The sequence below is a fragment of the Tasmannia lanceolata genome, unplaced genomic scaffold, assembly GCF_043159265.1.
Source record: "Tasmannia lanceolata isolate RefF3 unplaced genomic scaffold, GAP_Taslan_0.1 ptg000007l, whole genome shotgun sequence".
NCBI classification, from domain to species: domain Eukaryota; kingdom Viridiplantae; phylum Streptophyta; class Magnoliopsida; order Canellales; family Winteraceae; genus Tasmannia; species Tasmannia lanceolata.
Window position 1 is genome coordinate 3,513,429 of NW_027518684.1, and position 14,239 is coordinate 3,527,667.

General features: G+C 37.8%; 1 protein-coding gene across 4 annotated transcripts; it reads left to right on the forward strand.

Annotated features, from left to right (window-relative positions):
* The first annotated feature begins 137 nt into the window (after positions 1-137).
* On the forward strand, positions 138-12,302 carry LOC143881470 (P-loop containing nucleoside triphosphate hydrolases superfamily protein). 4 transcript variants are annotated; one of them, XM_077384550.1, is made up of 10 exons: positions 143-689; positions 3,952-4,045; positions 5,202-5,315; positions 5,405-5,524; positions 6,512-6,616; positions 9,049-9,207; positions 9,312-9,380; positions 9,625-9,714; positions 10,199-10,339; positions 11,544-12,302. In XM_077384550.1, the coding sequence occupies exons 1-10, from the start codon at positions 406-408 to the stop codon at positions 11,805-11,807; spliced, it is 1,440 nt and encodes a 479-aa protein (XP_077240665.1). In that variant the 5' UTR covers positions 143-405; the 3' UTR covers positions 11,808-12,302. The 4 variants fall into 4 exon arrangements, with proteins under 4 accessions (XP_077240667.1, XP_077240665.1, XP_077240666.1 ...); XM_077384551.1 differs by having other exon boundaries at positions 144-677; XM_077384553.1 differs by lacking the exon at positions 143-689 and adding an exon at positions 3,258-3,333.
* The last annotated feature ends 1,937 nt before the right edge of the window (positions 12,303-14,239 follow it).

Below are 14,239 nucleotides of genomic sequence, written 5' to 3' on the forward strand. Positions count from 1 at the left end.
CTGCCTTAAAAGGGGGCGTACTATCCTACATGTGGGCGAAATAATCATCTCCCTTTCTCTATTTAGAAACTCTTTTTGCAAATAAAGCAAAGTAGAGGACTTCTTTTGCCAAAAAAACAAAAACCAGGACGGCATGATTATTATTTCCGCCGGCTTAAGGGCACTGATAAATCGACCCCATCTCTCTCTATCTCCTCGCTCTAAGCACTGCCCTACATGGGGGTCGATTTAACATATATGGGGTCGATTTGTCACTGCCGGGGCCCATGTTAAAACGCCAACCTCCACGATAAAATAGAACATTTGAGGGGGCAATCTCTTCTGCCCATCTCTTCCCGATTTTTTGTAGAAGCTACTTGGAAATTCAACTGCAACGGTTGGAAACCTTCTACTCTCTCTCTCTCGATGGTGTGTTTCTCTATTACACAGCTTACTTCTCAAACATGGGTTTCTACCCAGATAACCCATCGACTTTTTTCTCTCTCTCCATCAAAACACCATAGCCTTCAACATTCAAACCCAATTTCCCGTGCAAACCCATTTCTCTACCCTAGTTTCAGGCCTTCAAAAATCCATCTTAGCACCTCTTGCAGTATCCAGGCGGCCAAGATTGCAGAGAGAGCTGTAACGCTCAGAGAAATCTGCGAAGGGCGTGTTCCCCAGCATATTATACAAAGGCAAGTCCATCAGTATGTGTTTTCTTTTCATTCCTTTTCTCCCCCTTTTTGCTTGCACTGATTTGAGAATTGGGTTCATAGAGGACAGTTTTGTTGTGGGTATTTGGAATTTAGTGGGTATTTTTCTGTTCTGGATGATGGGTTTGAGAGATTTTTGAGAGTTTCTTTATGGGAAGTGATATCAGCACAACCATGTTTTGATAATTGCACTAACTCATCTTGTCTTTTATTATTTAAAGAACTGTCCCAGTTCCACACAAAAAAATCTCATGATCCAATTAAAAAGAAAAGACAAGCTGAGTTTGTGCTAGTTCATCACTATGTGTTTTCTTTTGAGAATTGGGTTCATAGAGGGCAGTTTTGTTGGAGTGGATATTTGGAATTTCGTGGGTATTTTATCTTCTGGAGATTTTTGAGATCTTCTTTATAGGAAATGATACCAGCACAACCATGTTTTGATTATTGAACTAACCCATCTTGTCTTTTATTATTTAAAGAACTGTCACAGTTTCAAAAAGTCTCTCACAAGCCAATTAAAAAAGAAAAGACAGGCTGAGTTTGTGCAATTATTGAAACATGGTTGTGACGATATCATTTCCCTTTATTTATGTTTTGGTTAATGGGCTTTGGAAAATATTTCAGAAGTTTTCTTCTTTTTGCCATTTATATTGGAAAGCCTTGGTGGATTAAGAATCACACATGCCTTATAGGTCACATGCCTTAATCTCAATCCCTGTTAGTTTCCATATGACTGGCTTTGTTGAAGTTGGTTTTATCAGATGGGTTGCTTAGGGTGGTGAATAGATTTTGAGTGGTTCCTGATGTAATGGAAACTGTGAACAAATTGTAAGTTGATTAGTTGCACCCAAAGTTAATTGTAGAGTTTGAACTTTTGATAATCTTAAAGACTGACGTTGAAGTCTCCGCTTTATCCACTTTAACACATGGATTAAGAATTTGTCTGAAGAATTAGTTCAGCCCAAACAACTTATTTTTCAAGCAACCTGATATGAAACTTACCCTAAACCCTGATTTGGTTTTTTTTGGGCCCAGTTGGAATAAAAGGTACAAACAAAGTGGAAGTACAAGCGATTCTTCATGGAGTCAGGATATTGGATATCTTATAGCTAGATCAGATGATCATAAAGGAGGACTCTCAATGTGATTAGTTAACTGAGATAGGACGATAGACACTTGTGAAGATTTGCGGATGCCATCGAGGAGATTCAGTTTATTTTCGAGAGTCATCATGTTGTACTCAATCATGTTTGGCAATCAACTAATTCAGAGGCTGATTTTCTTGCACGTTCAAGGGAGAGGATTGGGAGTCGATCCAGTTGATGGATCAGGGCACATGAGTCAACGAGGTTTCTGCAGTTGGATTGCCTTTTGATTATTCTTGATGCTTTAGACTAGTTCTATTTTTTCCCATTTCTTTTTCTAGCTTAGCTGTTATGTTCTTGATGGCATAAGTCATCGGGCTTCGTCCCTTCTATTAATAAAATTTCATTATCATTAAAAAATACCATAAACCCTGAACCAAAACGGCTTGATTTCGACATGCATACCAATGTTAGAGTTATTCCAGCTCAAAAGAGTAAAACAATGAAACCCTTGTGAACCCTAAACCACCAATCCCTGAGATATTAGGAAGTGTTGTATGAATGCCTACTTATGTGCGTGCATATATGTAGAAAGAGCTTACTGATGACACACCACTCCAACTCTTATGCATAATGTAATCTCCAACAATCAATCTGCTTTTTTGCGGGGGTGTCAAATCCTTGACAGTGCTTTGATAGCCAATGAGGTGATTGACTTGTATGCCTAGACAGGTAGGAGGGGAGTGACGTACAAATTGGGCATAGAAAAAGCATACGGTTGAGTCGAATGAGGCGTACTGGACTATTTGCTAGGGAGGATGGGGTTTGGGACAATGTGGACCATGTGGTGGTCTTGGATGATGAGATGTATCTCCTCTGCTTGGTTCTCCATTATGGTTAATGGCACGCCTAAGGGATTCTTCAAATCTTCTCGTGGGCTTAGCCTAGGTGACCCCCTCTCCCCTTCCTATCCGTCATCAGCGCAGACTCTCAGCAGGATGCTAGATAAGGGTAGAATGTGTGGGCTTACTCAAGAGTTTTCCATTGGTGCTCAGGGATTGCAAGTGTCTAACCTCCAACTTCAATTCGTATATGATACTTCAATTTTTAGCTATGCCAATGAAGACAGGGTATTAAAGCTCAAAGCTGTGATCAAATGCTATGAAGTAGTCGCATGTCAAAGGACCAATTTTCGGACATCCAAGCTTATGGGTATTCTCCTGGAGGATGAAGAAAGAGATAGGCTTGCCGGTCTGCTTGGGTGCTTAGTGAAATCATTTCCTTCTTCTTACATGGGTCTTTCGTTGGGAGAGGGAAGACCGAAGAAAAGAGCTTGGGATCCCATAGTCGAGAGTATGGAACGAAGATTATCGACTTGGAAGCGAAATTTAGTCTCTCTTGCGGGAAGAATAATATTGATTAAGGCGGTACTCGCTAATATCCCAATATACCACCTGTCCATGTTAAGATGTCCTATCACAATAATCAAGTGCATTTAGCAAGTGGATAATGTCCCCAGAAACTGAAGGGTTCAGGGATGGTATCCCAATAGGGTAAGCTTTCAATTCATATTTATCTATTTTCATTAATTTTAATTTACCCATCGGGTAAAGTTCGTGGCTCATAGTGTGTTAGGCAAACTAGCCTTTTGGTCAATGGGTAATTAAAATTACACTTGGGGTATGTTTGGTTGCTCAGGGGTGGCTCGGAGAGTATTTGTCTAGAATTACCACTCTGAGAACAGTGGAATAGTGGCAAGTGGTGTTTGGTTGCGCGGCTGTCCTCTTGGAGAGTAGTGGAAAAAGTAGGGGTGTCATTATCAATATAGCGTGTGAAGAGAGATAGGGAAGAGAGATAAAGAGAGAAAAGACAAGACCTTTTCCACTATGCTGCTACACAAATTCTCCCTTTTTGGTAGAATTTGAGAAGGGGGGCATGAGTGCCACATGGGCGCCACATGGGCAAAAAAGTAATCAACTAACCATTATGTCTCAAACATATTGGGGGTTAATTGGCATTTCTACCCTTAAAAGCCAACCAAACATGGAATGGCATTCCAAAAGCGATCCATCTCCCTATGTTTCTTCTAGATTTTTGGCAGCCAAACAGCCCCTTAGGTAAGTTTGTATCTTGGATGCAAAGATCACTGAATTTGTTTTCTTATATTGCAGGACTGAAGAGGTTGGATTTGTTGCAGCCACCGATGTACAAAGGAAATCCTTACCGATTCTACTATCTGGACGAGACTGCATACTTCATGCTCAGGTTATTTTAAGTGCTTTATTTAATCTTTAATACTTTAACTCAAAGAAAGCAATGATGAGGGAGCTATTTCAGCATCATTCTTAACTCAAAGAAATCAATGATGAGGGAGTTATTTCAGCATCATTCTTAATCTAACATAAGGGGTTTCTAGATAGGCAGCTGAGAGCGTGACTAGTTGAATTCTTCAACGTTCTAGGCACAAAACAGGTTCTTCCGTTGGCTGCTTCAAGCTAACAGCTAGATGTAAGCTGATTTTCTGCACAAAACAGACATTAACCAGGAATGGTTGTTTCTTTTTAGTTTTTCTAAGAGATATTTCAGTCTTGGTTTGGTTGGGCTTTTCTGGTTTTAGAAATGGAGCTGGGGTATGGTGGCGCTCTGGCGCGAGACCATGCAAAGAGGCAACATACGTTGTTTTTCTGGCCGCGCAAGTCATTCATTGCAGGGGAAGGTGGTGGCTAGAGAGATTTCACTCTCTTTGATTGTGCTTTTCTGGTTTCAGAATGGAGCTGACGGATGGCCGCGTGAGACCACGTGAAGAGGCAACAAATGGTGGTTTTCTGGCTGCGCGAGAAATTCACTGCAGAGGAAGGTGTTTGTGTGTGTGTGTGTGTGTGTGTGTGTGTGTGTGTGTGTGTGTGTGTGTGAGAGAGAGAGAGAGAGAGAGAGAGAGAGAGAGAGAGAGAGAGAGAGAGAGAGAGAGTCGCGATCGATGTCGACTGAAAGCCTTGGGCAACAGAAACTCAATTGATGGTCGTAAGCACCAAGATATCCGTGGAAATCATCTAAATGACCGATCAACCTGGTTTGATGGAAAAAAAACCCCTTTTCGTTTCCTTCTGAACATTCCCTTTCATAATTTTTGATTTCTTCGTGATAGGGAAAAGGAAATTATATAAATAGTATAATTCATACGATTGTATTGTTATATAATCTATTTTATAACATTGTAACTATTTTCTTGTATTTATGTAGCTGTTTAGGGAAGACACTGGCATACTTGTTATTGATATTTTTTAGTCATAGAAGAAGTGGGACGGGGTGATAGAAATGTATATGGGATAGAATTCCGGCATTAAATATTACAGCAATATATATTCTATCGGTGGGAGTTTCAAACTTCTAATTTTTTTAATTTATTTATTTGACCTTCTAGACTGGTTCAGGGAAGACACTGGCATACTTGCTGTTGATATTCTCAGTCATAGATGCTCAAAGATCTGCGGTACAGGCACTCATAGTGGTTCCTTCTAGGGAACTCGGCATGCAAGTAAGACAATGATACTTTTCATTATGATATTAGTGCTACATTTATCTTGCTTATTTTTTATTCTTGGTCTTTATTGGAACTGCGGCAAGGTGACAAAAGTTGCTCGCTTTTTGGCTGCAAGGCCTTTGGAACATTCTTTGGAGAAGACCTGTACAGTCATGGCGCTTTTAGATGGAGGGATGTTGAAAAGACACAAAAGTTGGCTAAAGGTGCCTAATTATTATTTCTAATGATGCTAAAAAAAGGCTTACACTTGGATTAATTGTTGTACTGATAGTGTGTTTCATGTTCGTTATACATCCTCTGTTGTGCCATTCGAGTATTCATTATGTATGATTAGGTTAAGTTTCTAAAAAGTCCACTTCAAGATAGTCTTTGATTAGCTGATATGTAACCCTTTCTAACCTTGATTGTGATACTGTCCTCTTTGTGTCTTTACTTCTGTTTCTTCTCACTTCTGCTTTGACATCGAAGAAGAGAAGAAAACCTGTTTTTTTTTTTAATGAACAAGCATCTGAAAAAAACCGTAGCCCCCTCATCCTTCAAGGTCATTGATCTGAAACATATCCAGAGTGGATGGGACTAAACCTGGTTTATCGGGTGACAGGATAAATTTCAAAATGTGTTCATAACCATGTTATTGTCCATTCAGGATAGCTTCAATCCATTTTGCTTTGAAGTCCTTGCTTTGTATCCACGGCCTAACACTCTGATCACTTCTTTTAAGTTTTAACCAGTTCACAGTATGCATCAGTAGACACTCTCCCGTGCTAAAGTGATTTTTTTTATGACATTCTAAAATTGTATTTCATCTCTTGCTGATGTTTCACATTATTACTGTCCACTCATTCACTTCTTAACTGGCATATTTGCATATAGAGTGCTTATTTTGGTTTAGAGATTCAGTTTTATGTGCTTCTTTCCGTGCATCTTCTCTCACGAGCAGTTTTGTAGAAGTTTATCTTCATTCTTCACTATTAGTAACTTCCTACGACTTTTAAAATCCAAATACAACCGCTTGTTTTGCTGGATTCTTAATTGTTGGAAGTCAGTCTTTGGTCGTTCAAACTTAAAACCGAAACTGAAATTTAAAACCTTGGTCATACCATGAGCCCATGACTACACATGTTATTGCATTGTCATTGCATTTCATGCAGACTTTTGTGATTTGTACTAAGCAAACATCATTCTCTCAGGCAGAGCCCCCTGAAATAGTGGTTGCAACTATAGGTAGCTTGTGCCAGATGCTTGAGAAACAGATTTTTAAGCTTGACGCAGTGCGAGTTCTTGTAATTGATGAGGTGAGAGACATCTTCTTTTTCCCTATTCAGCTTACTACGTGCAAGTTTATAAGGGAAGAAAAATAATTGCCACTTTCTTGAATCTGAATGTACTCTCTCTTGTTCCACTACATAATTGAAATAATGTGAAGATCTCCAATGTCAAATCCTCTGCCTGTAAATGAGTCAATAGAACCATACTGTTGTTAAATATTTATAATGAAACAGATACAAAAGTTTGAATTCGTTTTTTACGATCAAATACATAAGGCATTACTAACCATTAAGCATGAGCTTTATGTGATTTTTCTTTAACTGTTGTTACAGTAGTATTTCCCAAAAGAATGGAAATTATGGTCGATTGTTATAACTAGAAAGTCTTATCAGGGGGACTGTTGGTAGCAGTATGAGTTTTTGATCGAATGATGTAGGTTAATTAAAAATGTGGGGTCTCATGATTGTAGTGGTTGGGAAGGACCCAAAGGCTGACCGCAACAACTCAGCCCTCATCCTCAAGGGGATATACATATCTAACAGTTCGGGAATCTCAGAAACTATTTTGTTCAAGCTCATCCGCCTCTGAGTCGGTAGATCAGAATGTATGTAGAAATATAATTGGTCTCGAGGAAGTCCAAAATTTCTTTAATAGCATTAATGAGTCCTTCCTAGCTTTCATCCACTGGATGACATGAAGAGTCATCCTCAGCAATTTAAGGGTTCGAACACGGAAGGAGCCATCAATTGGACGCTGTGCCACAAAAGTTTTCTTTTTTTTGGGGGTTGAATCCTCAATCCCCCGTGTACACCCACCCAACATCACTGTTATGATTGAGCACAAGCCCACCAATACCAGTAAGACCAGGATTTCCAAAATTGGATCCATCAAAGTTGAGCTTGATGGACCCAAGCAAAACCAGGATTTCCAAAATTGGATCCATCAAAGTTGAGCTTGAGGGACCCAAGGAGATGGGGCGCCCGTCAAGGGGAAGTGTCTTTCACAATCGAACTAACTCTATATCCCATGACTTGGGCAGCTATTTTAATTACTCTTCCAATTGATCTTCCTATTGAGGTTATCATGTCTATATGGTTGCAAAACATAAGAGGAGATGAAAAACTTACCCAGCAGGGGACTAAAGGCACTTCATGTTCAAGTTTTAAAATGCGTGTCCATCTCAGAACCACTACAGACTCATACACTACACCAAAACTGACTTTCTAATAATCCTGTACAACCCCTGTTACTAATCTTTCCATGGCAGCACTTCACATTCACGCTGCACCACATCTTACCATATCTTTTACGTACTCTCATACGGGAGGCTCACATATGTCACAGAACATGTATCCCATGGCGGGCTGCACAACACAATAGGAAACCCACTGTGGAACGGGATTAGTGAACTGGGATTTTAGCACCAAAAAAAAAAAAGGACAGATGTGAAGGTGAATAATAGAAAAGGACGGGGAGAAAATACCGAGCACCAATCAATGGATCAGATGGTTTGATACCATATTAGTTTCATAAGGAAAGAGGAAAGAGGAAAGAGAAAGAAAAGCGGAAAGGAAAGAGGAAGAAGGTGGAATATGTTTGTTAACTTACCAACTTCTCCATAAGCTTAAGCTGTTGGAGAAAGGCGTTAATTTATCTTTTATACTTTAACACTCCCCCACACGTGTGGCCCACTTGGGGGCCGACCATCGCATGTGGATTTTTGGTATCCGGGAGGTTTGAACTTGAGACCTTTGGCTCTGATACCATGTTAACTTACCAACTTCTCCATAAGCTTAAGTTGTTGGAGAAAGGCATTAATTTATCTTTTATACTTTAACAATGTTGATTAGAAAAAGATCGACCTTCTCCTTGTCATAAGATCAAAGTACCCAAAATTCCCTTATTGGGTAAATAGGCTTACAATCTCAATTCTAACATAGATGACTACGTGATGCAATAAAACTATGGAAGAGTTTATAGTTATTCCTTTCTTTTAATGAGTTTATAGTTTATTATTAAATCTTATTTTAACTATTTTTTAATTAGTTACTAACAAACAACAAGTTTTTGTTCTGCTAAATGAATCTCAGACACACTTATTTTGTTCCCAGTTATGATTATTAGAAATCAGTACTTTTGTATGTGTGTGTGTGTACGAGCGTGTCCCCATTTCTGAATTTTTAAAGTTTGCTGTGTCGGACACGCCATATCTGTGCCGACACTCGACACTCGACTATTACACCATGTTGTATTTGGTTTACTGTTTCTCATCCTGCAACATAAATTGTAAGAGAACCGTGTTGGAAAGTTAATGATTGTGCACCTATTATACCTTTCATCCCTATGATCAGACTCATTCTTGGGTATTATTTATCCTATTTGTATCAAGTTTAGGAATTCTCAAAGATCGCTGTTCGTTTTTTCATTCAATGTGAAAAATCAAAGTTTTGTGTGATAGGTTGATTTCATGTTCAATTCATCAAAGCAAGTCTATTCTCTTCGAAAGCTTTTGACATCTTACTCAACAATAAAAACCCGTCAAACGGTATTTGCGAGTGCATCTATCCCACAGCATAACCACTTTCTCCATGAATGTGTTCAGCAGAAGTGGACCAAGGTGTGCAAATTTATTTCATTGTGTCTTGAATATCAATGTTTATACAAAGGCATGAAATATATAGACACACACACACACATACTCATTTTCTTTTCTCTTGACAGAATGATGTGGTTCATGTCCATGTGAATCCAATAGAACCAATGCCATCACGCCTATGTCATAAATTCGCGGTGAGACAAATTTGACCTATGATAAATTTTTCCCTCTCTACTTCTACATTTTTTCCACCACTTAGATAAATATTGTTTCAAGGTTGTTTCTTCTTTTTTCGTATTATCCGATACTTTGTTGGTTATATTCAACTACTTTTTTCGGTTCATTCAAAATCTAATGACTAAAATTTTTCTTCCTAAAATTTTTTGCATTTAATTTATTGCGATCTTTGATATTCTAATACTATATTGCTTCTTACAGGTTTGTAGTAAACATGAAAGGCTGCACACTTTGCTATCGTTATTAGAGACTGATGCGCCTAAATCTGGCATAATTTTTGTCAGTGAGCAGGTTTGTTGCTTGTCTATTTTCACAAATTTGTACTCAAAACAAATATGCAGGATCTTTATCCCAAATAGATTATGTTTGTTGATGCACTTTTTGAGAAAATAAGCTATGAAATTTGTTCGAGGTAAGAATTTAAATAGTTTATATGTTCATTCTCTGTGTATGTTTCTTAAGTTATTAGTGAATTAGGTTGGGTGGGACCCATCATAGTGTGTACTTAGTTGAAAGCTTTGTAATTATTCATTAAATGTGTGTCATACCCATAAGATTTATTGGGGCCGTGGGGCTTGCACTTCAAACCCTACGAATTCTCTCTCCTCTCTTTGTTCTTCTTTTTTCATTCTTATTCTTCTTCTCTAACCCTAGCTGCACAGCTTGGTTGTTCTCTCCTCCAAGTATTTCTTTCTTTTCACTTTAACATAGTATTTCATACCAGCATCATATGTTTGTCTCTTCTTGCAACTAACTAATTCCTCAATTCATGTAGTCTGAAAAGTCAAAAAAGGCTGGAAATCCTCCTCCAACAACCTCTGTAATCGAATTCTTGGAACGCTCATTTAGTGATTGTTCAGAGATCCTTCTTCTTGAGGAAGAAATGAATTTCAATGCCCGAGCTGCTTCATTATATGTAAGTAGTCTTCAGCTTAATGACTGATATTTTGTATTCTTGGGACTCTATATGTCATAATTTTCTCACAGGAAACTTGCAAGTCTGGCTACCACAATACACACTGTTTACAATTAAAGAAATACTAAAGCCTAGGAGGCAACCCTGATTTGAATTAAATTTCATTATACTTGTTGGAAACTTGGAATACGATGGATATCATTGACTTTGGTAAATTATGAGAAGTAAATCATGTACTCTGAGTATGTCTCTGAGAAAGCCAAATCTAGGTGGAGGATAGTGCTGATAAAAAACAGAAGGGAGCTTATACGTGAGAATTGGTTTTATTAAGAAAAAGTAATGAATGTAGAATTTTTTTTTTAGATTTTTCCTTGATATTCTTGAAGTTTTCACTTGAAATTATGTCATTTTGGTAGTTCAATCTATTGTGTGTTAAAAAAATGGAGTTAGAACTTGACTATGACTCAAAAACTAAAATTCCTCTCCTCATCTAAGCAGGTAGCTTCTGTTGGATTCTTTGTCAAGGCACATTTCCATGACCATCTCACTTTCCAACATGCTCATCAACAAGTTACAACTCTATTATGCTCCAATACACATGGCAACAGGCACCCGTGCAACAACAGCCTACAGAATTTCTCATGCCCCAAAAGTCTATTAACTTTCAGCACTCCTCTTTAATGCAATTCTCCACTTAACACTTCCTATGAAATATTGTAACTTCTCTTTTGTCAAGGCCTTCATGAAGATTGTTGACATTTGACACCTGATTTGCAAAATTTCAATTTAACCTCATACCTGCCATCAATTTTCTGATGAAATCATTCTTTTTGCTTCTGTCCCTGTGAACAAATCAAAGATGACCTTATGCTATTGTCAAGGTCAAAGAAATTTTTCATTTGATAACTTTTATGGTTTTTATCTTTTCATTGTTTTATGGTGGCTAACAAGCCTTGGAGTGATCCTCTCTCCTCAATGTTTTTACCCTTACATCCTAACCTTGGAAATTGGTCTCCTTTCTCTGTGATTTTAAGTTCCAAGTATGTCTGTTTATGGTGCAGCGATGATGGATAATTTTGTTCTCAGTGCTACTGTTTATGTTTATGATTCTTCTAATCTTCTTGGCCTGGGAATAGTAGATTCAGCTCTTATAACCAACATTCTGCTTTTGATCAAAGAATTTGATGTTTTTTTTTTAATGCAGGAAGTAAGACAAGGAGGCTGTCTACTGGTAGCGACAGATTTAGCTGGCAGAGGTGTTGACCTGCCAGAGACTACACATATATACAACTTTCATCTTCCAAAAAATGCAATTAATTATCTCCACCGGGCTGGGCGTACTGGTAGGAAGCCATTCTCCGACGAAAAATGCACGGTTACTAACATCATAGCGCCTGAGGAGCGGTTTGTATTGCAGAGGTTTGAAAACGAATTAAATTTTCATTGTGAAGAGCTTTGTTTAGATTGAAAGTACTAAACATTGGATTCTTCTTAAGTCAACCTTCATTCCATTTTGATCCATACTGCCATACTTGTCTTGCCATTGTCATGAAATCTCTGGCAGCGTATACTGGGTTGCGCGAGACTGGCACATTGCATTTGAGCTTGTGTACAAGCATCAATGGGTTAGTGGGACCCATCAATTTCGGCGACATGGGTTGTGTATTTTAAGCACTGTTTGAATTATTTGGAGCACAAGTAATCCACAGCTGTGATGCAAATAGAGATCATTGGATTGAAGTGCAAGGAGTTATCTGATGCAGGGGAGTTTAGTTACTGAATGCCAGAGGAAGCTATTGTTTCCTGTTTAGGAAGTTTTTGTCATATATTTGTGCTATTATGTTACAAGTGATTAATGGATGATTGGACAATTTTGATCAATTGGCTTCTGTGTGCCTCGTGTTGTTTGTTTGTTCAAGTTTAAGGATGAGGAGGACTATATCCTTTCTTGTGCCTATACTCAGACCAAGAACGGCGTGTATTTTTCATTTTTTTTTTTGGTAATTGACAACTTTATTAATCAGAAACATGAAGTAGGGACAAGATGTCCCTGCGTACAATGATATAGGATTGAACCCCGGTCACATTTTTCCTATGTTGGTAATTGATAATCTCTTATTTCAAATACTTAATATAAAAGTATGTGATATAAGATATAAGAGAGTATACTCTTAGAAACTCTTGTTCAAAGTACAAATGCTTTACAATATTATATGTATGTACAACATAGGAGAATGGGAACAGGGAAAAGGAAAAAGGGAAGTAGAAAAGGAAACACATTCACATATCCTTCTAACATTTCATACTACTAAAATTATGACAGTATGTTTCTAGCCAAAAATCTCGGATGTCTCGCATCAGTCGCATGTAATACACTAATACGACTCTGGCCATCGCTTGTATCAATAACCTTTTGTACAACATAGTTTGTGAATTGATCTTTCATCATGGACTCTTAACAACTCATTTTCATTTGTGTAACCAAGCATTCATTTACCAAAAAGTTACTGTTCACCCAGTTGAAGGTGATATACTGGCCTTATGATTCACCCAGTTTGAACCGTTGGACATAGTTTCAGTTTTGCTCATCATTATCTTATATCCAAGCCTGGCTGAGTACATATGAACTTCTTTTCAAGCCAAATCTTCACCATTGTGAGAGGCACAAGCATTGAAGCCAATTAAATGTGACTTTCTACTTCCTTATTTGTAGAGAATTTCAAATAACTCTGTTAAATCCATCCATTTATCAGTCTAGATTACTCGAAAGATAGATAACATGTTTTGTTAGAAACAATCAAAAGGAAATATCTATTCATACATGATCAAAGGGAAACTGAGTGTTTTCTACACACACAAAAAAAAAAGAAAAAAACAGTGGTGATAGACTTATTTTCTAGTACTTATTATTCTATAGTACTTTATATAAAAAGATGTCACCGGGAATATAAAATACAACAGTGCAACTGTAATGGCTTTCATATAATCATATTACATGATGTTCCTATTTTGAATCCATAGGATGTCAGGGCCTGTTTGGTTTGTTATTAAAAAGGATAAAAAATTGCAAAATGTTTCATTTGGAATTTTCCCCTTTCCACTAATAAATCCAAAAGAAGCATTTAGCCGCTTTGGATTCTGAGCCCAAAACCAATTCTCAAAATCCGAAGCAGACGGGCCGTTTGTTTCGGATTTTGAGTCCAAAACTTAGGACCGGTTCGTTTTTTTTATTTTGATAAAAGATTGTGAATCCAAAACTGATTATTGGGCTCGAAATCACGTTTAATTTAATTTTGAGTCCAATAATCGATTATGGACTTACGATCGGTTGTCAAAATCTAAAACGAACAGGGCCGTTATTATTGGACTCAAAATTAAACACAATTTTATGTCCAATAATCAATTTTTGACTCAAAATCCAAAACAAACATGTGACATTGGGAGGAGAGATTTTTCATATTTAAAATGTTTAGATGTTTGGGTAATAGTTGCAGGGAGAAGGATAATCTTCTGGCTATCGGCCTCTATGTATGGTCCTATTTTCCAAATAAGCTAGTGAGACCCATGTGTGTACAAATGAATGATCTGCTCAGTGGAACTCAATTGAGGGCCCAATGGCCAAAATACGAATTGGGTTCAAATATACACTTAAAAACCAATAAGATCCGCATGCATACTAACAACAAATAATATATCATATATGATAACTTCCACCTGTTTACTAAAGGTGGTACGACGGAAGTACGACCCTTGATATTTGATCCAACAGCAGCTTCTTAAAAGAGTTAGCTGGCGTTGGGGGTAATGAGTACGTGTTTATACGCCCATTCATCATATAATTTCTCATTTTCTACATAAATATTTTTCACTCGATTTTTTCGCCCCCTTTTTTACGTGAAT